General features: G+C 35.3%; 1 protein-coding gene across 7 annotated transcripts in view; it reads right to left on the bottom strand.

Moving 5' to 3' along the window:
• The window catches only part of ATP13A3 (ATPase 13A3), an 80,536-nt gene that overhangs the window by 20,544 nt on the left and 33,347 nt on the right, over window positions 1-26,645 (bottom strand). For all 7 annotated transcript variants that reach the window (XM_060298272.2, XM_030860455.3, XM_060298273.2 and 4 more), the window contains 20 exons: window positions 25,925-26,056; window positions 24,450-24,629; window positions 24,147-24,304; window positions 23,222-23,410; window positions 21,571-21,632; window positions 17,915-18,065; window positions 15,199-15,315; window positions 14,572-14,589; window positions 14,273-14,426; window positions 14,056-14,176; window positions 10,344-10,468; window positions 8,481-8,656; window positions 7,839-7,961; window positions 7,681-7,760; window positions 6,900-6,942; window positions 6,702-6,811; window positions 6,296-6,392; window positions 5,344-5,416; window positions 3,526-3,703; window positions 2,680-2,876 (listed from right to left, as the gene is read on the bottom strand). In XM_060298272.2, coding sequence (XP_060154255.1) covers window positions 2,680-2,876; window positions 3,526-3,703; window positions 5,344-5,416; window positions 6,296-6,392; window positions 6,702-6,811; window positions 6,900-6,942; window positions 7,681-7,760; window positions 7,839-7,961; window positions 8,481-8,656; window positions 10,344-10,468; window positions 14,056-14,176; window positions 14,273-14,426; window positions 14,572-14,589; window positions 15,199-15,315; window positions 17,915-18,065; window positions 21,571-21,632; window positions 23,222-23,410; window positions 24,147-24,304; window positions 24,450-24,629; window positions 25,925-26,056 — 2,484 coding nt within the window. The remainder of the gene's footprint in view (window positions 1-2,679; window positions 2,877-3,525; window positions 3,704-5,343; window positions 5,417-6,295; window positions 6,393-6,701; window positions 6,812-6,899; window positions 6,943-7,680; window positions 7,761-7,838; window positions 7,962-8,480; window positions 8,657-10,343; window positions 10,469-14,055; window positions 14,177-14,272; window positions 14,427-14,571; window positions 14,590-15,198; window positions 15,316-17,914; window positions 18,066-21,570; window positions 21,633-23,221; window positions 23,411-24,146; window positions 24,305-24,449; window positions 24,630-25,924; window positions 26,057-26,645) is intronic.

The following is a 26,645-nucleotide window of genomic DNA, read 5'->3' as shown; positions in this document are numbered from 1 at the left end:
CGTACTTCTATTCCCTCCCTCCTTACTCAGTTACTTGTCTTTCAAAGGCCACCTTATTCTGCAGGGCCTCTAGGTATCTGCTCCAACCAATTCAGGCATGGCAGATGAACAGGCAAAAGATACATAGGCCTGGGCTTCCCTGGTGGCGCAGTGGTTGGGAGTCCGCCTGCCGATGCAGGGGACACAGGTTCGTGCCCCGGTCTGGGAAGATCCCACATGCCGCGGAGCGGCTGGGCCTGTGAGCCATGGCCACTGAGTCTGCGCATCCGGAGCCTGTGCTCCGCAACGGGTGAGGCCACAGCAGTGAGAGGCCCGCGTACAGCCAAAAAAAAAGATACATAGGCCTGAACAGGAAGGATACTGGCATGTCAGTAATAATGCCTTCATAAACTGAGAAAGAACCTGGATTTCACAAGCAGTAAATTATAGGGATCAAGTAAAAAAACTGTAGCAAAAATTGAAGCCAGATCTCAAGAAATCACATCTAGTTAAGAGAGAGTGTTAGAACTAAGTCCGTAAGATCATGGCCCCTGAAATGATAGCATAGTCAAACAAGAAAATATAACTGGGCTAAGCTAAAGTTAAAAATGGGTAACCACAGGCTGAAATAAGGTTTTACTTAGATTAATCTGAACCACTAGAAGACAGCAAAAAACTCTATAATGCCTTAAATGCCTAAGATTGAGGTTAATTCTTAAAAATAATCACCTCAAGATAGACTGAATACATTACACTGTTTAGATATTGAGAAGAGCAACTAGCAGGTCCCAGTGAAGACCTGTTAACTGTCTATTGTGCAGGACAAAAGGAAAGGCTAATTAATGTCAGCTCTAGGAAAGCCTTAACCTTTTCCCCACTCTTTTCCATCTATATTTATACTTTATATTGTATATCACTTTATACAGTAATACTTTATTTCTGTCATTTCTTACTTTCTTCTCTACTTTACTACATTCCTTCTTTACTACATTCCAAGATCAGGGGACGTCAATGACAGAAAGACAGACAGACAGACAGACAGGATGTGAAAATCACAAAGTATGTATATGTTGACTTTCCTGTTCCTATTGTATTTTCCGAGAGGCATGTTTTAATGACAGCATGCACTTCTGTATGCACTGACAGACATGCACAAGCTGCTTATAGTAAAGACAAAGGTTTTGTGGCTATATTTCTACTAAAATATAAGTTTTAACACGTTTAAAAAAAAAAAGTCCAGCCATCAACAACTGAGCTTATTTAAATCAATTTGAAATTAAATAGGAAATCAAAATATTTGAGCCTTTAATTTTTTTGGAAGTTTCCCAAAATAACTTAAAAGATGTGCTTAAAAACTAGGCAACTAATATTCTCTTTCTCTTTCTTAATTGGAGAAGTATGGATAGGGTGGATTTACTTAGACCTCTAAATTAACTTTCCTGGTGCAGCTTGTCTTACTTATTATCAACCAGTCTGAACACCAGTTTTCTTCATGTAAAGAAAGTTTTGTTCTTTGATAGATGTTTTAGCTACCCCTGGGCATGCTCAGTATTTCCTTAAAATTTAAAAATATTGAACTAAAAGTAATAATTAAGGTTGATATACATGTTTTAAGTTCACCTTATAATAAGGTAACTTAAGTTATGAAGTTCTCTTAAAAGTACAGTGATAAACCTTCTATGCAAGGCTTTTTGTCCCCCATGGTTTTAATATGACTCTCAGTCATACAGCCTCCATTTATTAGATAAGAAATATCAGTTCTTTTTAAAAAAGAGAAAAATCAGATTTCAATTATTATCAGCACTTACATTTTTAAACAGTCTTACCTGTCCAAAATATAAAGTAATAAAACCTTCCCTACAAATCAGAGGATAGAAGTAAAGACTAAATAAGAAAACATATGTGAATATGCTTTGTTAACTCTAACATGAGAGAGAGATGTGAGTAGCTATCACCCCTGTAACACACCAAAACCTGTGGCCTGACATTCTGCCAACTAGAACACTGGCATTTCTTTACAGCAAAAGAATAACTACTACTCATCCCAAGATACTGCAAAAGTCTACAGTTTTATGTGAAAAAAAATTTAAGTTATTCCATATATTAATTAGTACAGTCTCAAATTTTTAAAACTAGCAATTTACATATAGTGAATAATTTTTCCCCCCTAAAACCCTAATTGTAATCAATCAAAATATGCTATCTCCTATTGCCACAGGCAGACAAGCTTACATAGGCACAAGCCTCCATTCTACTGGCCCCTTAAGTGTGGTGGATGCAAAGGTGACAGAAATGAAGAATTCCAGGTGAACACTGGCTGGAACAGTGTCAAAAATGAGAAAAGACAGCTGGTGCTATGCAGACCACCCAGAAGGAAAGTATAATACCCACTGTTCCAACTGAGGAACCTCTGTTCCTGCTTCTAATTCTAACTCTCCTTGCAATGGGCTGTAAAAATAAAAGTTGGAGCCAGAAGTAATAGGATGTGAAAACCAGGAATGTTTAGAACTGCTGGCTTTAATTTTAAACTTAGGGTGGCAGCTACCATGAGAATAAAACAAGACAGTAAACATCTAAATCACTAGGTTCATTCTATTTGTGAAGATCTATTTTACTTTGAAAGGACAGTTTTAACTCTACTCTTGCATTACTTTTAAAGAAGGGAAGCAGGACGGGAATCACAATAAATGCCAAACTTACAATTCTTGTAGCAAGGTTGCCTGAAGGGTTTTCCTTTTGAAAAGGCAATTGCCACTATGAGGTACTGAAAACTGGAGATAAAAAACACTGTGGTATTTTCATAATTTTCTATATTATGTCTATCAGGATTGGTTTCATTGTACGAATGTGAAGAATTCCCATATAGGCTTCCTGTTGTATTAAAAGCTTCCTGTGTACTAAAACACACACAAAAGATTTTATATTAGTAAACACAATATGTTTCCCAAAGGAAACCAGTTTTTCTTTCTAGTCACATTCCAATCAATTAAAAAATTACAAGAAAGTAAGAAACTTCATTAATTAATAAGCCTCTCTTACTTAACCCTTTCCCCATTCTTTAAATTTGGGGAGTAATATTAGCATAGTAAAGGTAAACAGACCTTGTGTAATTGATTAAAATAATGTTATCATAATTTGTGAACTGGAAAACACTCTGCCCATAAACAAATAAAAGACCCACTTAATAGCTTTACTTAAATTTTTTTAGGTTTTAAATGTCGTTTCCCAAACTGGGGATAGAGAAGTTAGGAACACAAACATTCTGGGTTTAGAACAGACCCTAGTGATTAATTTCAACTTTCTTATTTTACAGATAAGGAAAGCAAGGCTCAGCAGCAAATTAAGAAACTGGTCCAATGTCCCCATCTTGGTAGTGATTAGGACCTGGCCTGACCACCTTCCTACAGATAAAGTCAAATACAGGCCAAATTATTTAAGTGCTTAGTCAAGCTGCATGCAATTTTTACATAAATTTTAAACTTATTTTTGCATGCATATATATTACATACATTTTACACATACTTTTTAATGGAGTGACCAACTTACTCTGAATGTGGATGCGATTCCTTATACCACATCTGCTGCTTGACCCAAAAAAACCCCAAAGATTGAAATCCAATGCAGATGATAATCTGAGACAAGACGGAGAAGAGAAGAGCCCCAGATATAAGACCTGAAGGTGGTCTTTGTGCCACAAGTTCCTTCCAGGCAGGATTTAAACTCACTACATTGAGAAGAAAGAGAGGAAAGGTTTATATCTAAATTCATCTGTCAGATTCATTTGGGAACATTTAGGAAAAAAAAAACCTGTTTTTCTCTAACAAATATTTAGCATGAAAAATGTCCAAAAAACAAGCCAGATGCTATACATATCTAAATAATCTGTAAAAGTAAACAATTTAGGCTTTTTCAAAAATGGCTCAGGAGTACTTTTTACATTAGTCTATTGAAACTCAAAGGAAACACTAGTACAAGTAAAAAGAATAGTAAATATTAGCATATATCATCACCACCCTTGTATGTTTATTTCTGAATCTTTAATTGCAAAGCTACAGCTAAAATAATACATATTTCCTCCTCTTAAGAAGATATTGACAAAGGTTTGAAGCTATATAAACATAACAGTAACATAAAAAAAAAAGGCTCTGATCGCTTATTAAGGTGTTCCACCAAGTTTCTCCACTGTAGTGTTTCTAATTTTTCTCTTTGTAATTAATAAGTAATTTGTAGAAAGATACTAAGACTGTGTAAAAATCCTGTTCCTTATCAACTTTCATTCACTAGTTGTAGCATCCACTAAAGACTGTCAAACTCAGTGGTTCTCAACCAAAGTGATTTTGGCCCCCAGAGAACATATGGGAATGTCTGGAGATATTTCTGGGTGTCACAAATGGGGGAGTGTTACTGGCATCCAGTGGGTAGAGGCCAGAGATACTGGTAAGCATCCTATGACACACACAATAGTCCCCCACAGTGAAGACGCAGCCGGCCTAAGATGTCAGTAAGACAAGGGTCTTTCCATAGTATAAGCCAATCATTCCTTCTGTATTATTAGTTAGCATTTTACTGTAAGGAAGAGCTTTCCCTTCTCTCCCAATCACTTATTTATTTCCACTATGGACTTATGAATTTTCATTTGATTAAATAGATCATATCTCATCACCATTATCATTTATTTTGATGTTAACATCACCAATACTGAAACAAATCAACATCTTGTCTCCTTATATGATGTACTCAGGAGGACACAGCATCACTTCTTTGGTATTCCTGCCAAGAATGCATAGCCTGAGTCTAATGAGAATACATCAGACAAACTCGGGTAACTGGATTATCTTCTTTCATAAATGTCAACGTCAAGAAGCTCCCCCCACAAAAGGCTGACATACTATTCTGGATTAAAGATGACGAAAGAGATATGATAACTAAATGAAATTAATGAGCCTACACTAGATCCTGGACTAGGGGGGCGAAATAGGTATAAGGGACCTTACTGGAACACATAACAAAACCTGAATATGGGTATGGATTAGGTAAAATTCTATCAGTGTTAAATTTCTTGATCATTATAACTGTGTTTAGCTGTATAAGAAAATGACTTTGTTTAGGGCAATATATACTAAAACATTCAGAGGCAAAGGGTCATGATAACATAAACATATTCTCAAATATTTCAGAAAAAAATGGAGAAAGAATAAAACAAACGGGGCAAAATATAAATAACCACTAATAAAAGAACATACTTACAGGGAAAATGGAGAGATATGCACTGTGTTACAACTGTTCATGTAAATTTACCAAAGTTTAATAAGCCACATCAGAATTTCATATGCTTTAAAAACAATAACAAAGCAAAATACTCACTTGTAAATACCACTACCAAAATGATTGCCAGATCAATGAAGAGAAACTGGAAGTCTCCTAGGTTACTTAAGATCTAGAGAAGGGATTTTTTAAAAATAGTTAGTGTTCAGGAACTATTTTTATAGCACCACTTTTATATCATTTCCCCCTGGTTTTATTAGATTTTTCCTCCCTGGTTTTAAATGACAACTTCAAAATGACACTTGGACATGCTTAAAAATTGAACAGATTTGCCTTTAAATTAGTGAAATATAACATATTTGCAAAATTCAATTTAATATATTAGTATAAAAAGTAGCTCCAAAAAATTCATTCAATAAAAACTTTAAAAGTTTTTTGGCAAAAAGAAAACACAAACTTCTACTCACAAAATTTAGACATTCTTGAAAATTAGTATCCTGAAGCTTCCTTAATATCTAACACCACCCCGCCTGATACTTTCCACAAATGGTAAAAGGGGATAGTTTCACAAAGACTCCTTGGGATCTCACCAATGTTCATTTAGAGAAAAATCTAAAGTGAGATCACTTCAACTACAAAACCTATGGAGTACCTAGGGATATCACTTGTTTATACAAGTCCTAAAACTACAGCTGAAACATCTTTTCTCATTCTGGCCTTTCCTTATAAATGGATAGCAAAGTTAACTGCAATTCTAAAGTATGTCACACCTTGACATTTTGAAGAGTTCTTAAAAAGATGTCCAATCTGCACTAAAGGCAAAAAAAGAATACAATCATCTTTCATTCACAAGGCCGAATCCACAGTTAAGGAAAATGCTATTCCAGATTAATGAGATTTTCAATTTGCTACTCAAAATATAGTAAACTAAAGGAATATTTACAGATGCTAGTTATTTAAGTTCCACAATTAATGGATGCATTCAAACTGAAATATATATGCTCAATATCTTAATTTAAATACCATCTCTGTTAGCAATGTCAGTACTCACAGAATACAGTAGAGTAACACTGAAGTACTGTATAATGCTGTACAAAGCCATAAATTTAAACACACAGAAGGAAGTCATTAAAGCAGCACGGCCTTCCCTGTGAAAACAAATGTTGGCATGTGAACAGAAGTTTTCTAAATGCCTCCTCCAAACCACAATTATATCTTGACAGATGAACATCAACATTCAACCGTTACAACAAAGCACTTTTCTACCAAAAGAACTTAGCCAAAGCAGAACTGGAAGAAATGAGCAGTAGCAATCAATCTGTTGCTAGAGAGTTATAGATCAAATACACTAACATACCATTAAAACAAATTCAAATTACTTTCTATGACTTTTTTTTTTTCTATATTCTTAGAGCAAGCTACAAAAAGATAATGGGAAGTTTTTCAATGTATACTACCTGATAAGGTTTGGCACACAGGAAATACTAGGAGTTTTGGAGGTAAAGGGAGATGCCACCGAAGCCTCGAGCTCTGATAAGGAAATGCCTCCATGTGCCCTCTTCAGAGCCTAATGGTTTGAAGAATAAAATTACTTGCGTTTTGTGCATGTGATTTAGGCCACAGAAAGAACTACAAATCACAAAATCTATACTTACACCACAATCATTTGCCCCATCACCGCACATCCCAACAAAGTAACTAAGAAACAAAAATTATGTTAAGATTTTGATTAATTTCTAAAAACATACAACTTTTAACTTAAGATTTCCTCCAACACAGTATTTTGAAGAGCTGACAGACCCCGATTCCCCCAGTGGGACTAATGAATTTTTTCATTACAATGACCACAGGCATGCTGCTTTGCGAACAGCACCAGCCTGCAAGTCAAATGACCTGGGTCACTGCTCCAGTACTGTCACAAGATGGGCAACCATTAGTTTATCATTTTGGCATCTCAGTTTCCTAATGTTTAGAGCAAAGATTGGGCCTGCCTAGTCTTTAGTACGCTTACTTTTAAGGCTATCAGTAAAGATTTCTCCCTTAAAAACTTGAAACATAATTAGTTACTAAAAGTATAACATCACTTCTATCATTCAAGAGTGAAGGATATCCTCATGGATATCACCTAGAAAAGGAACGGTGGATATTGTACTTTACCTAAATAAATAAGCAGATGAGCCTCTTTTAAAGAGGCACTTACCTATCTTACAGGTGACAAGTTTATATACATGAAATATTAGTTACTTTTCTTGTTTTGAAAACAAAACTACAATTCAAAAAAAACAGGGAATTCCCTGGCGATCCAGTGGTTAGGACACTGTGCTTCCACTGCAGGGGGCACGGGTTCGATCCCTGGTCAGGGAACTGAGATCCTGCATGCCTCGCAGCAGGGCCCCCAAAAAAACCAAAACAAAAACAAAATCCACCAATACTTACTCTACATTTTGCAATGCTTCTACTAACTGTGTCTTCTGATCGGGTGCCATACGAGCAAACACAGTGCCATGTAGCATCAACTGGAAAAGATATAAATTTCTTTAAAATACTGTTCACAGTGTATTTGTATGAACACATACATAACCCAAATCACTAACCTTAGGAACAAGGTCTTGAAAATGTTCCAGTATCACCGAAAATGATTTTCCATTCATTGCAAAGTGATAACGAGTCACCTGAAGATCCTCTAAGTTATCATGGACCAATTTAACTGGAATAGCCTGTGTATAAGACATTCAGAACAATATTTAGTCAAACCAAGTAACACAATCCTATTTTAAATATATTTGATCCAAAACTAAATTCTTTCATTTGATGTTTTACACAAGACAACTGAATGTTTAACATTTATTGAAAGTAAAAGAAAATTCAGTTTTAAGGTAATCTGTCTATATTGTTTATTTAAAAAATAAAACTTAAGGAAGGCTAAATATCAGCTTCGGTTTGAAATGATCCATGAGCTAAACATTATGGATCACTTGCATCATTCACCACTACTTTTAAAATAGGATAAGTATCTGGGATTCTTATACTTTAAAACTGTGCTTCTCAACTTTGGCTAAATATCAAAATTTAAACACTGAGAGACCTACATCTGCCCCAGTCCTAATGAATCAGTCTCTGAGGAGATGGCCCAGGCTTCTGTTTTTGTTGAGTTTTTGTTGTGTTTTTAATGCACATTTCTTCAGAATAAATTAAAACAAGCAAGTTTTGTAAAAGAAAATTCTACTTGATATTACCTCTGAGTCAATTGCTGATGAATCACTACTCTGTGTTAGGGTGTCTGCATAATGCCAATTTATCTTGGCAACTTTCCCATCCTTTGGAGGTAATGCTTCAGCAATAATAACTTTATCCTGAGGTAGTATCATTCCACAGTCTCTGGCCACAGAGACAGCAGTCAACATGTTGTCACCTAATTTTCAAAATATTGAAAATACATTAACATTACAACAGAAACATGAATGCATTAAACAACAAGAATCTTACTGAGAATCTACTACAGTCCCCATTACTGGGCTGGGCAAAATGAAGTCAATGTATGGTCCTTACTCTTGGAGTTTAAAAATAATAAAATCAGGATATATATATATATCAAAAGAAGCCTCAAATAATTCAAAAGCACATAGATACTAAATATTCAGAACATTCTCACCCACAATTTTTAAAGACAAATACAGTCTCAATCTTTCTGAGTCATGGACTAGTGGTACCCATTCAACGCCTGGCACAGTGCTCAATAAATATTGTTGAAATAACCTGGGAGTGACTGGTAATCTGTTCAAGAATATGAGAGTAGCATCACAGAAAAAACTGAGTTACAAAAGTAAGATTACACAAAACAAAAAGATAAGCAAAGTAACAAGAATACAATCTTTATAAGATATAAAGAGAAGCAAGATAGACAACTTCTCAGTCACGAAAGGAAAGAACTAAAGACACTGTAAAGACAAGATCAAGAGAGGAAAATGCAGATGTACAGGAGAAGCAGGCAAAGGTCTGGGGAGCCCACTGCTACCAGAATGGAAGGGCACGATTGTCTCTTCCTTCAATTCCCACACACTATTTCCAAGCGTGTCTTCCTATGACCTGACAGATCCTTGAGACACAATGCCATATTCTGTCCGGGGCAGGAAAACAAGGGCCAGTGATACAGACAAAGTGCTCTGAAGCAGGATCATGAGAACCAAGAACTGCTGGGATGCTAATAAACTTGGTTACTTGAGCTATCTGGTAATAAGTATGGTATTAGATGGATCTCAGAGTCTAAAACATAAAAATGTACACAAGCTTTTTCCATATGTCTTACTGTACACGTAAATGCCATAAAGTGAATATCTTAAATGTGATTATTTGCTAAGAAAAAAACACTTTAAGAGCTGCCACAATTTCATATGACTAAGAAAGGAATTATCTAATATTATCCACAGTATGATAAACTGTTGATCATAACAGTATGATAAACACCAGGAGAATCATTTAGATGTAGCAGTCAAGAAAGAAACCAAAAAATGGCTCTTTTCACTGTTACACACAAACAATGATAAATGTACTATCTTATATATAAAAATATAATTATAACAAATATCTATTAATCATTTTCCATGTATGTGGCACAGTTCTAAAAATTACAGACAGTCTCAAAATAAGTAAATCATATTCTTAACCCTCAAGAATCTTATATTCTAATAGAGAAAACAAATCTACAAATAACTAACACAAGGCAGAGTAAAACAACTGCTATAAGAAATATATGATTAAAGAGAGATAACAAAAAAGAGCAGTTAAATATTTACAGTGTGCCTTTCACTACTGTATTATACTTATTATATACAGATTTGCTAGACCTCCAAAGTGTATTGTAAAGTTGTCCTCTATCTTGGAAAAGTATTCAGAGCTGAAATAGGGCAATGTAAGATGGAGCAACTATATAATAAATTTAATTACCTGAGTTATAGGATAATAGTGTGGTATTAGATGGAGCTATATATCAACAGTAATAAGTATGCTTTTATAACTAACTCATCATTCCTCAATATTAGATAACCTGAACTCTAAGAGTCATACTCGATTTTTTTCTGTGTCCTTTTATAAAGTCTAACCTGTGACCATGACAGTGCGAATGTTGGCTTTATGCAAATCTTCAAGTACTGCAGGGGTTTCTCGCTTTAATTTGTTCTGCATTATAATTAATCCCATAAAATCCATGTTGTTCTCAATGGCATCTCTGCAGAAAAAGAAATTTTAACATAATGATTTAGTCAAGAGAACAAGTATTTGTTCATTTTATGTTGATAAGGCAATTTAAAATAGCCAAAAATTATAAATTAAAACATTTTATATGCTGAATAAACCATAAATGTATAAGTTTATGAGTTCAATCTCAATGAACTTAAATCTGAAAAAACAATTCCCAAGAAATACATTTTGAAATTAAATTTTACCCTTGAAACATGGGCATATAAAGATCCTTAGGAAATGTATACCTTTGTCTAAGACACTAAATACTTCTAGTACTAAGGAATATTCATCTTGTATCCTACCTACAAAATGAATGACCATAAAATATATCTATTTTTTACCGTTCCCCATCGAATATACTCTAATTTAAATGTTAAGAGAAAAGGAAAAACTGTACACAGGCACATTCAATAGTTATACTGGATTCATTATCAAGTCTTTGAGGAATTTTATAAAACTCTTGATCAAATTCTTGATGCTGGAAGCGTGATACAAAAACTATTAGTAGTCCAACAATGAGATCTACTCAGGATCCAGAGATGGGTCTTTTAGAATATTAATATTCAATAGTTATCAAGATGCTATTTCTTCAAATAGTTGATCATCTACTGTGCACCGAGTAGTACACTCATCACTGGGAGGTCAAAGATGAAAAGGCATGATCTCTACTCTCAAGACCCTTTTGTGGGGAAACAGACATGCAAGCAAAGGGATTATGCAAAAATAATATGTGCTTCAGCACTACAATGGAGATGAAGTCTGTTCAGTGACAGCTGCATTCTTAAAAAATCTAAAGCTATCAAAATTATATCACAGAAATATTCTTTTCAATAGTGAAAATGGGGTTTGAAGATAGGGGCCAAAATTTCAGACTTGCAATAACCAAATGGTTTTTCTACACAAAATTCAAAATAAGGGTGCTTAAGTAAACAGCGACAAAATCTAAACATCTTTGAAATTATATAATTACACAATGAGTGGTAAAGATATTAAAAGAATAGTTAGAAAACTTAATATGAATTATCCTGCTGGTGGTAACAGGAGAAATAAGCCTTGAAGCCTGAAAATGCAATTCAAAGCACAAAGCTGTACCGATGTGAAACTACTGGGTCAAAGCTCTGTAACCATTTTCCTCTGAGGTTCTAGTTTCTGGCTGCAGCTGGTTTCCTAACTCTACTAGGAATGATACAGGTCATGGAAATCTTGCCCTCTAGTTAATGAACAGTACAATATTCAATTCAAGATATACAGGTTCAAGCTGTAAGAGAAATGCCAAAACCTGTTCCTACAGGTAGAATGGAAACACAGAGAAGATCCTGGTTGAAAGATGAGGAAGGGGAGCAGAGAGAGAGAAGGGTTGATAGGGAGGGTAGGGTATTCTGCACAGACGGAACAGCCTGTCCAAGGCACAGAAGGATGCCTGAAAGACAGGCTCAAGAACCATAGGCAACTCAGTTCTCAGTCTTTAAGGTGGGGGAGGAGAGGTGGTAAAAGGCAAAACCGTAGAGAAAGACAACCCTTCATGTTCCCTTCGTAGGAATTAGGGTATGATATTTTACACGTGTGGCTCCCAATCACACGTATGCATGCATCAGATCATTTGGTTGCCGCTGCCTTTTTTTTTTTTTTTTAAACGTCCCTGCTTAGACCAAATTCCCCCAGTATTCTGTTTTAATAGGTAGAATTCCTAAAGTTGTTTTTACTTTTAGTTATTATTTGGCTATCCACTCCACTCCTTTAGTCCTCATCCAGAAAAACAGGATTGTACTATAAACACTGTCCTACCCTTTTCACATAATGCGCTTAGAATAATTAACAGAAGTATTAATACTTCAGGATTTAACCACTATCATATCATGTTATTTATACTATTTAAATTTGAACCTTATGCTCACATAGAAATATTTCTTTAGGCTGGATTCCTAGAACTGCACTTTCTGGGTCAAATTGTATAAGCAAGTTGAGATTTTGATCGGTACTATGCATGTTATTTACAATAATGCAGTAGCAGTATGTTGTTAAAATTTTCTCAAGCCTTCTCTAACACTTGATATCATCAATCTTTTCAATTCTGTAAACCTTAAGAAAGAAGTCATGTCTTGCTGTGGTTTAATTCTGTAGTTCCCCAAGACTGAAGTGTCTTATCACTTTCATGTGTTCAGTGGCCATTTGCATGTCTTTTTCTGATAATTAGCTGTTTGAATCATTTACTTTTTTTTTTTTTAACTAAGTATGTATTCTGTTGTTTATTTCCTGATTCATATTCTTGCTTGTGAACTCCGCCAGTAGATGATGGGGAGCTATTTATAAGAATTCCAGGTAGAAGACCAGTATTAGATTTGAATGTTAAAGAGCTCTCTGTAGATATAGTGTGGTACACAGATTAGATATAGGAAAGACTGGACTAAAGAGCTGAGTCCCTGAATTAGAGACAATGGCAGCAGGGCAGGGATGTGAGAAGAAAAGTCTGTTTGATAGGCAGAATTAGCAGGATAGCCAATAAATATTTCTTTCTGCTTACAAAATGCTAGGTACCCCGTGAAATATTCCTAAACAAAAGTGTTATCTTCAAAAGGTCGGTCTGTTATCAGTTATAGTAAAAGTGACAATCCTTGAATGTGAAACCCATAGCTATAACTGGAAGTAAACGTGACACTGGTAATGGCCATCTGACCTTTGCGGGTGAGGGTGGGAGGGTGTGGTTATTGTGACTCATGATACTTGGTTTCAGCTACTGGGCAAAAGCAAGTACAGGTGACCCTTGAACAACACAAGTTTGAACTGTGTGGGTCCACTTACACACAGATTTTTTTCAATAAATACTACAGTACTACAAAATTCACAGTTGAATCCGTGAGGCAGGTCCTGGAGCCAATCCCCTACAAATACCAAGGAGTAACTGTAGATCACTGGGGAAAAATAAACTTCTGTAGAATTATGTTTACCAAAAACATAATTATGTTCCTAAAACATGCCTGACACATAGCAGGCACTCAATAAATATCTAACAAATAAACTAAAAGTAGTTCCAGAGGGACTTCCCTGGTAGCGCAGTGGTTAAGAACCCGCCTGCCAATGCAGGAGACACAGGTTCAAGCCCTGGTCTGGGAAGATCCCACATGCCACAGAGTAACAAAGCCCGTTCTCACAACTACTGAGCCTGCGCTCTAGAGCCCGCAAGCCACAACTACTGAGCCCGTGTGCCTAGAGCCTGTGCTCCCCAACAAGAGAAGCCACCATGATGAGAAGCCTGCACACCACAACGAAGAGTAGCCCCCGTTCGCCACGACTAGAGAAAGCCCGCGCGCAGCAACGAAGACCCAACACGGCCAAAAAATAAATAAATAAATATTTTAAAGGTAAGGTAGCTTTAAAAAAATAAAAGTAGTTCCAGAGAGTTGTACTTTTATCTCAACTGCCTAAAACAAACATTGAACTGTTACATATTTGCATATATCCAATAAATATTTAATAAATAAATAGTAATTGAATATAAATTATTGTACAAGACTTTTATAAACATAAGTGATGCTTTATTGGAAAAGCTGTAGAAAAACCATTCACCAACCTTACCTGCTAATATTCTGCACTTTATGCCATGTCAGTTTTGACTCCAATTTTCTGTGTGCAAGAGCAATCACACGGAAGCCCTGTTTGGTGTAATTTTCTAAAACTTTTTCAAAATCAACAGGAACTTTTAAGAAGGAGAAAATAAAGGTCATTAGTAGGATTGTGACTACAAGCTTACACAAATAACAGAATCTCACTCAAAGCCTAGCTGCTTCCTTACCTGTTTCAGGTTTACAAAGACTGGCAATGACCTCCGGCGCCCCTTTCACGTAGGCGTCCATCTTCCTGTCCCCTAGCACCCTCGTAACCACACTCATACGTTGCAAAGCAGAAGAAAATGGGAACTGGCGAACAATTCCTATCTCATAAATAGCCTATGTAATTTCAAAAGATGCACAAACCATTTATTATTTTTTAAGAATTAAAACAGATACACAAGTATATCTACTATACCTCAATTTTAAAAAAAAATTTTTTTAAAAGATATACTTAGGTAACAAGTAAACATTCTTCACTTACTGGAAGTTCAAACAGCTCCTAAAAATAAAACAAGACGAAAAGAATAAAGTAATAGTATAAATTAAGTCCATTAACACACTCAAGCTAAAAAAATTTTAACTACACATCCACAAAACATTATTTGGAAAACAGTAAGGAATTCGGAGTATTTCAAAGTCAGGTTTTAAGATTGCTTCTTTACCCCCTCCCATTTCTTAAAAAAGTATATTCTTGAGTATTTTAAAACATTCTGCTATCCTAGAAATATTAAAATATTAAGTTCTAACATAAACTAATAGGAACATATTTAAAAATTACCCTAAAAATAAAGCCTTTCACATATTATTTTTATTAAGTCCCAGGAATACAGATGCAATTTAAAAGTCTTAACCACCATGCATCTAAATCACAAGGCACTAAGCCACTCAGTATATAGGAAAAAAGTAATAGTACTGAGAATTGAATCTCAATGTTTTACACAGAAGGCCTGCAACACACCAGGTGTAGTTTCTGATAAATGCAGTAAACATATTCATATCTCTATTAGAGTTAGAAAAAGGACATGTGACTTCATCTTCCAGCAATATTTTAAAATGAGGACAAAATGTGAGCACCAACAGTATTATCTAGCTTAAAACAATTCTGCACCATTTCTTGGTTTCCTGCAGGTGTAGATTCAGGAAGCAGCTGTTTTGGGGGACGAACCACAGTGGGCATAATTCGATTATGAAGTGCTGTTTCCTCTTCAGTTGCTTCTTCCAGAATCTGAAAGGAAAATATTCAAAGTATTGATCCATGAAATTCATAAATTCAATTCACTGGTTCCATTTTAAAATGAAACATTACGGCTATCTTCAGTTAAGTTAAAAAAAAAAAGTAAAACAATATATAAACAAAGCTAGTTAGTTAAAGTCCTAGCAACTCATGGCAGAGGGGAGACAGAGATTAGTAAAGAAATAGAGAAAAACTTCTCTAATTTTGCTCCTACAACCAGTTGAGTTTAAAGACTACTTCTGCAAGATAAAGAAGGTCCTTGCAGTTCCAAAAATTGTCAGTCTATCATCCAGGGATTCCTTTCTGCCAACAGAAGAGGATTCAAAAATATGTGGAACTCAGATACGGTTAGCAGAACCACTGGGTCAAGAGCACTCTGAGGAACAAAGATGTGAATTTAGTTTCCCCACCTTGAATATGTCTAATTAAAGTACTACTATCCTAACTCCTTGAAATTTAATTTTAAAATATTTCTGGTGAAAAATTCTATCAAAAACTTGTATTAAATACACGCACATGACAATACAACTAATTTGGCTCTATAAGTGAAGGAATCATCAACGGGAACATGAAGGGGAAGAGAGCTGTGTCCAATTTACACAGTTCTTAAGAAACATTTTAACACCTTACATGGTATTAATCACATAAAATAATAGTAGTGCCCAGTTATGTAAAAACATTCCATAGATACTCTGTGGTAAGATCAAGCATCTCAGAGTCAAAAAAGCATGCTATTATACAAACTTACTTATTTAAACCCACTTTTTGAAAGATTCACATACAGGACAAAAAATCTACTGAAAATCTATTCAGTTGGAGAACGGCTTTAGAGAATATCAGAGATGAATCAGCTGTACTTTGTTCTACTCCTTATAAATGAAGTGGGTCTCCTTTAAGGAATTAAATTTAATGAGTATTTACTGTGGGCTTTCAGAAAGTGGCAGAGTACTTCTTCACTCATCTCCCTCCCTTTCAAAATACTAACAAAACACACAAAAAGAAACAACCCTGTAAAAGTAAACAGAAAGCAAAGCAAGGAGACTGAAACATATTGATGGATACCGCAATGAAGGAAATAGTAGCCCAGAATAAACACAAAAGGACGTACAGGAGAGGTGGGAACATTTCTTATCAGCCAGAATAGCTGAGCAAAGCAAAAAGAAACAAAAAAAACCCCCAAAAAACCCAGGAGTCATGCTCTACAGATACGAACTACCTACCTGAGAGGAGGAAGGGCTGCTAATATGAGGGGCAGCATTCCAGAGTACTGCATGTGCAAGCATTGGGGGAGTGGGCGGGGAAAGCAACCTAAAGACTACTTCTGCTCCCCTGAAACTGAAGAATGCCTGCTGAAGGGGCCCCACCCTCAGTACACAACAGGCTCCCCCAGTCAGCCTTCCCATTCAGGGAAGACACTTCTCAGGCAAACAGACCAACATACATATGAACAAGGATGAAAACCTTGTTGCAGCTACCCAGAACTATCAAATCAGACCCTCATTCTTAAATATAAAAGTATCATCAAGATGCATAATGAAAACCAAAAGCATGAAGGAGATGTCAATGACACCTCAATTTTTTCTAAAAGCATAAAGGAGAAGATTAATATAGGAAGCGGGGGAAGAAAACCTGACCCAGAGAAAATTAAAAATTCAGAAGCAAGAAAGGAACTTTAAAAACAAACTATTATTACATCTATAAAAGAAGAACAGAGAAAACAAACCAGAGAACACAAGCGAGCACTCAGAAATTAAAATAATCGAGGACAAAACAAACAGAAAGAAGTGAACAGACAGAAACCGCTGCGCAGGTGTGTGTGCGTGTGTGAGAGTAAGGACACAGGAAGTAGTACATGGATGGGGACAAAAGAGCACTGAAGACACATGCCCACTCTATACTTCTGCCCTATGCCCAACGAACTGTATCACTGAGATCTTCTTACTGACTTAGACCTACTGCCTCAAGATACTGATACCTGCTTTCTCTTGTAAACATGAAGCGGGGCCCTGAGCAGGTCATCCTCTATTAAAGGTCGTTTGAATGAGTCAATTTTACTAAAACAGACTTTTTAGACAATTATAAATATCTCTCCAGCGATGTAACTTTAGAAATTACAGGGCTTCCCTGGTGGCGCAGTGGATGGGAATCTGCCTGCCAATGCAGGGGACACGGGTTCTATCCCTGGTCCGGGAAGATCCCACATGCCATGGTGCAACTAAGCCTGTGAGCCACAACTACTGAGCCTGCGCTGTGGAGCCCGCGAGCCACAACTACTGAAGCCCACGTGCCTGGAGCCTGTGCTCTGCAACAAGAGAAGCCGCCGCAATGAGAAGCCCGCACACCGCAATGAAGAGTGGCCCCCGCTCGCCGCAGCTGGAGAAAGCCCATGCGCAGCAACAAAGACCCAATGCAGCCAAAATAAAAAAATTTTTAAAAATAAATAAATTAATTAAAAAAAAGAAATTACATAGTTCCTTTTATGGTACAAGACAGACCACTGTCAAAACAATGTGAAGAAACAATTCTTTGCAAGTTAATTTTTACTATTTTCCTAAAGTTAATTAATTGTACTTTAAAACACTGAACTTACCCATCCAATGGCTTCAAACATCTTCAAATCAAGTGGATCGCCAGAAAGCACTCCTTCAATTTTTGTAAGTGAATGACAAGTAGCCATACAAGCGACAAACTGAGACTTTACCAACATCTCATTGCAAACCTTTTCTTCTGGCAAAAGAAAACTATATAGAAAATTCACTGAATTAGATTCATAAATCCCAAGACTGAAGACAATAGTCTAACAGGACTTTTCAGGTTTTATTATTTTAAAAAGTAGAAATAAAATGTTTGCATTTATGCATGTATTAATTTTCACTATAGATTTTGACATTCAAAAACATTTTCTTCCATGAAAATTATTATACATGACTAAAATACACTATTACCTTAGATTCTGAATAACTAGACCAGACATTAACAGTATAGAAAATGCTACGTACTAAACAATAATTAAAACTCCTGCCTATGGACACATGGCAAATTAGAACACATAAAAACTCTCTTGTAAAAACATAAAATGAATGTGTAACGCCATTACCTTTCAAATGCAAAACTGGGCTCATAAGAAAGAAAAGGAAAATTTCAAGTGCCAGGAACAGTGAAAGGAAAACCAGAGGGGTGTGACCTTAAACAGATGCTGTGACTGTCTGGGGGAAAAGGAAGAGGGAGGAGAGCCATCTCAGTACGCTTAAGGCCTTGGGTTTTAATAACCACATGGGGAACAGGAGACAAAGTTGTGGCCACATACAAAGTGGGGAGTTGGAACAGAGAATATCCCTCTCACCTAAGACAGCCAGTGCTCTGGAAGAGCTACACCCTTGGAAAAAGAGTATACTAGAAAAAATTTACCCACAGACAAAGGCATAACTAAGAATAAGCTTACCTCTTTTCCCCCACCCAAAATTCAAGAAAACAGTTAATATCTATATAACATATTTACTATGCATTAGGCACTGTTCCGAGAACTTTAAATTTATTTGACTCCTCTCATCCTTATACCACAGGAAGGTGTTTTATTATCCCCATTTTACAGATGAGAAAACCGAAGCAGAGTGCTTAAGTGACTTGCCAAGTCACAGCATATAAGTGGCAAAGCAAGGATTCAAACACAAGAGGTCTGGTGTCAGTACGTAAACTCTAAACAATTACGCTACTCAGGATGGCATTTGGGCTTGAATGTATGTTACTGCCTGGCCTAGAAATCCCCAAGTTATGAAAGTAACATTACAGCTTGTCTGGCACCACTGACACTACTTTTGGCCAAAGTCTAAACTCTCTAGAGAGGAGCTCCCACAACACAGCCACAAAGGAGACTCACAGAAAAATCCTGCTAAGGATGAGTCCATAATTTAAAAATGAACCAGGAAACAATTCTCACGACTCAACAGACAAAACAAAGACCGAATTAGAATCCCATAAACTTGAGATAATAGAATGGCAATCTGAAAGAATGCAAAGAAGGCATTTTAAAATTACAGACTTAGAAAAAGAACAAGACACCATGGCGGGGAAAAGGGGAGAGGCAGATTTGGAAAGAACCAAATGAAATTTCTTGTCCAGGGTATGGTTAGGATTCCCAGATGGAGAGAAAACAAAGAATGGGGGAAAAGCCATAATGGAACAGAAAAAGGCTGCAAATTTTCCAGAATTTAGGAAAAGCATGAATCTTTGGAATCTAGAAGCAAAATGAGTACCGCACAAAGAAAAAGATCATGGTAAAACTGCAGAAATCAAGCATAAAGAAGTATTTTTTTAAATAAAGTAGAAAAAAAATTACTAAAGAAGACTAAGACTTCTCAGTAGCAATAACAGAAGAAGTTAGGAGAAATGGAATAACACCTCCAAGGTGCTGAGGGAACACAGCTGTCAACCTAGGAATCTATAGTTACACCATCATTCACGAGAGAGAACGAAACAAAGAACTACTAATGAATGTGGTTACAGAAGATGGCAATTTAATCCAGAGGAATGGGATACATGAAGCAACGGTTAGCAAAGGTATCCGTAAACCTAGGTAAATCCTTGCATGCAGACTGTATAAAACCAAAATCATAATCATAAAATGTTATGCAACAAATACATATAAAAAGGGAGGTGAAAGTAAAAGTAGTGTACAGTGCATGGGTTTTGGGGGTTTAGAAACTAATAAAGACACCCATGGACTTTAGACTCTAAATATGAATATTAATAACTTAAGGACAAGTAGTAAAAGATTAGGATGTATAAATTCTGAGAAAATGAGAGAAATATGAGAAAATGTGTTTGGGAATTGGGGTGAGGGATGGTAGAAATAATTTCAAATATATCTGAAATCACAATAAATGTGAACACGATGGCAATAAATGTGAACGTAAAGACTGAAAAGTAAAGAGATAGAAAAAAAGATATAGGAGGCAAACATCAGGCAAGAGCAAGCTGGTGTAAAACTATACAAATATTAGATGAAACAGAATTTAAGGCATGATGCATCACTAGGGATAAGTAAGGTCACAATGTGACACGCTATTTACCAAGAAGATGTGACAGCTCTGACATGACATGAACCAAACAATAGTCTCTCAGACTGTATAAACCAAAATCCCACAGACTTTTGAGAGAGAAAAAATAAAAAGTGGCATAGACACAGCTATAGTAGTAAAACTTTTAAGCATCAAAGACAGCAAAAACAAAGTAAAAAGATGAAACAGAGACTGGTGAAATATTTTTAATGTATAGTACTGAAAAAGATGATCACCCAGAAAATACAAAGGACTTCTACCAAGTGAATAAGATAAAGACAAACAACACCATTAAAAAAATTATGATATAAACTGACAATACAGAGAATGCTAAATGACCCTCCTTCCAAAAATGTGAAAATACGCTTAAACTCCAAAGAAACTCTGAACAAAGCCACAATGAAATACCATTTCATATCTATCCATTTGGGAAAATTAGAAGTCTGACAATGGCAAGTTTAGCAAGGATATGGAGCATGAGGGTCTCTTACCCACTGAGGGAGAGAGTGTAGGTTAGCACCATCACTTAGAGAGCAAGTAGACAGTACCTACTAGAGCTGTGGCCATGCATGTGCGGTATGACCCAGCAGTGAAACTTTTAAGAAGCTGGTTTACTGAAACTCAACCACATGCTCACAGAAGTTGTATGCCTAAGAATTTTAATTGCGACACTGTGAAAGTGGAAGGAAAAAGGGAGAAAAAGTTAAACTGTACCTTAGCTGAAGAACAAATATTATGGTTTAATCACATAACAGCATACTAAACAACAGTTAAGATTAATAAATTGGATCTATATATATCAACATGGATGAATCTTGAAAACAATGTTATGAGGCAAAAAAGCAGCAAAACACATACAGTACATAACAGTTGTGTATATTTATTTATAAACAGATCTTGTTTATGGGTAGATATATATGAAGTAAAAATATAAAAACATGCAAAGATAACAATACAACTTCAAAATGGTGGTAGGGATAGAAAAAGGGATAGGTTAAGACTTTAGCAATATCTGTAATGTTTTAAATCTTTTAGGAGATCTGAAGCAAATATGGCAAAATGTCAACTGTATAATCTTAGTGGTGGGTACATAGCTATAATATTACTTTCTATATGTTTGAATGTTTCATATATTAAAATATTTATTAAAATTAACTAAAATAAATGATCAAGTCTAGCTAATAATTACCGTGTATTTTCCACTCGTTGAATCCCCCAAAGATCTAAACCATCTTCAGTAAGAGTTCCAGTCTTAAAAAAAAAAAAAGAGCACATTTACAAAATCATGAAAAGCTATGCTGCAACTACATAATGGAGTACAATACAGCTATAAGATGGGGAGGGGGATAAGTAAGATCTCTGTGCATGTACTAACAGAGTAACTTGCAGGACAAAAAGTGAGGAAAAGTGTGCAGAACACTCCGTATGGTGCGGTTCCTCTTTGTGGGTGGGGCGGGGTAGGGGGAGATATGTGTGGAATAGTATACTTATGTACTTATAGTATTAAATGGTGGAACAATGCACCAATCGACCTATCAATCAATGAAGGATGCCAACACAAGATGGGGAGATTAGGGCATAGGGAGCCAAAAAAGGGAAGAGGAACAAGTTAAATGACATCAAGAGGTGCAATTAGGCAAATTCAGGATATAAATAACCTGGTTTCCTCAATAAGATGACTGGGAAAGAGAGGCAAGAAAAGCAATGGTCACAGATTAATTATAACTAATGAAATCCTTATTTGGATTCTGGCTGAAAACACAAATTGTAAAAATTTGAGATATTTTTGAGAAAGGCAGAGCAACCTGAATATGAATTGGATATTAGGTAATACTAAGGAACTGTTAATTTTGTTAAGTGTAGTAAGCAGTGATAATGGTACTGTGGTAAGTTCTGTTAAAACATTATCTTCTAGAGCTATATACCGAAGTATATGGATGAAATAACATATCTGATGCTGCCACCTTCAAAATGAGGGGATAGTGAAATAAGACTGACAAAATGTTGGTAACTGTTTAAGTTGGATAATGGGCAAACGAGGATTTATTATACTTGCATCTTTTTCTCCACTTTTGTGTCTGCTTAAAAATTTTAAAAACATTTCCAAAAAAGATTAAGCAAAATTTTAAGTAAAATTTTCTGAACAGATTCATATAAAACACAGTCATGGGATATGACTTTTTTTTTCTCTTAATAAAATACATCTCATATTTTTTTCTTTAATAATGAAGATGCACAAAAATCAAATTCTTATCATGTTAGTCACCCAGAAGAGACAGATGGAAAGTTTTCTGACCAAGGTTTAATTCTCTAAACTTTTAGGAAAACTAATTTCAGGTGAGGAAAGAAGAACCCTTTGTAAGAGGCAAGGTATATTTCACACAGGTACAAAATTTGTCATTTTCACATAAAATCATATAATCAGTGTCTTTCATAATTTTGTAACACATTCAATGAAATCATAGAGCAAACACTAAATGTATATACTTTACAGCAATAACATTCCAGTAACTATATCTGTATAGAGCCTATTCTGTTAAAAAGGTGAAAGAGCAGATAAATTTTACTACTACTACTATAAGGCATAATTCTGGATATGAATGGTAGATCTGGGCAAATAAGCAATATCCAAAGTATTAAAAATTGAAAAAATAATGAGAAGAAATAATACAAAAATGATGCATGTGCCAAATAAGTTAAAAGAGAAAAATGAGAAGAACATTTCTTTTAAAACGTGTGCAAATTAGATGATAAAGAATACAGAAACCATTAATCTAAATACTTTAGACTTAAAAAGCTACAAAGTGACCTTTGACAATGATTATTGACATTGAACCAACCTTGTCAAAGCAAACAAGATTCAGTTGTCCACAGATGTTTATCCTTTGGGGACTGATACAGAAAATGCCCACTTTTTTCAGTCTTCTTTGGGCATACACAATGCCAGCAGTCATTGCGGCAGGAAGTGCAGGCGGCACAGTAATTGTAATGATATCAAGAGACTCGATAATTATATCCCCAACTTCTACCTACAGTTAACATAAAAATAAATGTCAGACCCCCAATATTAAATATTTATTAACCCAATGGGGGTATTTCTTTAGTGAAAAGTCTATAAACCATTTTTAATCTTATATATAATAAGTGTGTATGTATATTCATGTATTAACTATCTATAATTTTTTTCCCTTTAGACATTCTGCAAAATGGAAAGCTCAATGAATTTGTCAGTGGACTGTGGGAATGAGCTATTTTTAAAGCTAATTCTTACTTTAATAGCCCCATATACTTCATACACTACATACTTCAAAGTCAACAAATATTATCAGATATTGACTCTTAACTACTATGCTAGTCTCTATAGGGGATAGAAAAAAGAAATTTGACAAGGTCCCTTAGAAATACCTTCAATTCAGTAATCACAAATAATTTTAATGCTGTATATACCAGAGGTTAAAAAAAGAAAAAATAAAGCTTTTGGTGAGTATGGGATCACTCCTCCCTCTTTTAAAGTAACCAGAGAGCAAATAAAAGATCATCTAAACCAGAGCTGATCAAAACTTTCTGCTTCTATGGTGATGTTCTAGATCTGTACCTTCTAACATAATAGCTACAAGTCTCATATGGCTTTTTTTTTAAGTTAAATTCATTTAAATTAAATTAAAATTTTAATTTTTCAGTCTCACTAGCTACATTTCAAATCTTCAAGAGCCACATGTGAATCAAACTAAGAATCAAACTCTATTAAGGGTCCCATGTACATACCTCATTTAAAATGCTATTGATAATAGTGTAGATAAACCCAATGCCAGCCACCGCCACAAGACACAGTAGAAATAAGTAGGCATCTCTGTAGAGTTTAAAATCAGTTGGTTTGGGATACAATATGGAGCGGACAAGCTGTCCTTTGGAAGTACTAAATCCTTTCAAAAAAATTAAAGAATAAAATGATTATATAGTATTTTTATAAGAAAATGAGAATTATCTCTCAAAACAGAATCTCTTATTAAGCATTCGATAGGCTTCAAATGTGCTAAACCATGCAAGACAAGATTAAATATTTTCTACCTGTTCTAACTACTATGGCTTTGACAAGCTCTCCAGTGTAGAAACGAGTTTGAATAACAGTTGTCCCACAAAACAAAGTGTGTCGTCTATGTGTTTCTGGACTATATAATTCATCTCCCATTCCTTTTACGTCCACTGAAGGATTTGGCAAATTAGTCTTTGTCACTGGAACACTCTCTCCTTTAAAAAAAACATCCGTAAGTTAAAGCATAGAAATCAGTATCAAACACACAAATCTTGAGTTGTTAAATATCCTAAATGTTATCATACTGTTGACAACAGTTATTAACAGTTCTCACATGTGAATAACATAGCTTAATCAATTAGCTTTTGGTCTATCAATTTCCTTACCCAGAAATATCAAATTTTGTCTTCCACAATAATTCCTGAAAGTGATCTGTGACTCAAAGGTAATCAGTTGGAAATAACTGTGCCAAGTTTCAAATAAGAAGACGAGGTTGCTACCGTCGCCTCAGCACCTGTTCTGGTATCCCTGAGAACTAACCTAGGAAGTACTCTGCAACCCCAAGCACACACAACATGTGAAGATCCACTCCTAATCCCACCCACTCCCAGACCACAAGCGCGCGCGCGCACCCACACACACACGCACACACACACACGAGTAAGAAGAGAACAAGCATCCGAGCAAGGCAGAAGAGTATGGTAATTCTCTAACAGTAAAAAAGAGCCAAATTCTTTTAACATTAAAATGTAGTGCTCTGTAGCATTCGCACTTCTTATGTCAAAGGTGACAGGTGTGTGGGGATATTTATGTGTATGAGTGTGTTTTAAGACTCTTAACAGTTCAAAAATGTATTATATAGGAATCACTTTCTTGCCAGGTTGACTATGACAATTAAAAAATAGTCATGATAAAAAGATATATACACATAGCTGATTCACTTTGTTATGCAGCAACTAACACAACAATGTAAAGCAATTATACTCCAATAAAGATGTTAAAAAAATGTTCAAAGAAAAAAAATTTTTTAATTAAATTAAATTAAATTAAAAAAAAATAAAGATATAAAGCTCTACCTCCAGATTGTGAGTTTCCAAAGGGAAGCTATTTTAAAGTCTATTTCTCCCCAATTTAATAAAAATATCAACTCTTCTAGTCCCACTTTTTGCATATCAAAGTGAGAAGTAAATATGCTGTGGGCAAAGGATTTCTTTCCTCTTCCCTTACTATAAAGCATTTCCTCATGTCAAAAGAATGGACAGAAGAAGGACGAGATATCGTGAACAACAGCATTGTGCTTTAGTATCACAGCTGAGTATAATGCAGAATTTGGTTCCCTCAAAATAAAAAAAAAGAAAATCTTTTCACAAATATCTATCACATTCATGACATTCATAAGTAAAGGACACAAACAGCACAGTTAATTGTGACATAGCTTAATCAACAACTACTTAATCCTAGTATCATTATAAACAACTCATCTGGGTTTTACTCATTTAATTTAGTTTACCTGTTAACATGCTTTCATTTACAATACAAGTACCATTAATAAGTACTGCATCACAAGGCATGACTGTCCCATTTAATGGAATGACCACGACATCTCCTGGCACAAGATCTGTAGAAAAGATCTCTTCGATTTCTGAATTGAAAGAAAGAAAAGTCTGAAAAGAATATTCTTTAACTTGGAATAAGAATACAGCAAACAAAAGATCTATCCAAAGGTCACCTGATCTCAAAAATACATTAAAAATATAATGGAGTTAAATAGAAAAATCCCAATAGATGAAGAGTTTTGACAAATAAGATTATTATTCCTTAAGCTAACAAAGCATGGTGTCTAAATGTGTCAGCTAGTTTGCCCCTGGATAGGACGCCAACTGCACAGAGTTGATGCCAAGTCCCCTCTAAGCTAACAGGTAGGTGGGCTTCAACACTCATTACAACGGTGGATGCTCAATCTTAGCTATCAGCCCTATGAGTAAACAGATGATGAATCCACACAGGAGACCCCCTGCAACAGGTAAATAAACTCAGATTTCTGTAATCCCTTGGAAACAGATAAAAGCATTGAAATTTTAGCACTTTCTTTTTTAACAGCATTCTTTTTCTTGTTGCTACTATTTATAATCCATAATGTCTCATTGTTTTCTCAATATTCCTAAAATAGTCCCAAAATATCTTAGATATTATTTTAAATCAATTTATAAAATAAATTAAACTTTGTCATA

This window comes from Globicephala melas, chromosome 4 (assembly GCF_963455315.2).
Source record: "Globicephala melas chromosome 4, mGloMel1.2, whole genome shotgun sequence".
NCBI lineage: Eukaryota > Metazoa > Chordata > Mammalia > Artiodactyla > Delphinidae > Globicephala > Globicephala melas.
The sequence above is the reverse complement of the archived record's forward strand: the minus strand, read 5'-3'. Positions and strand labels throughout refer to the sequence as shown.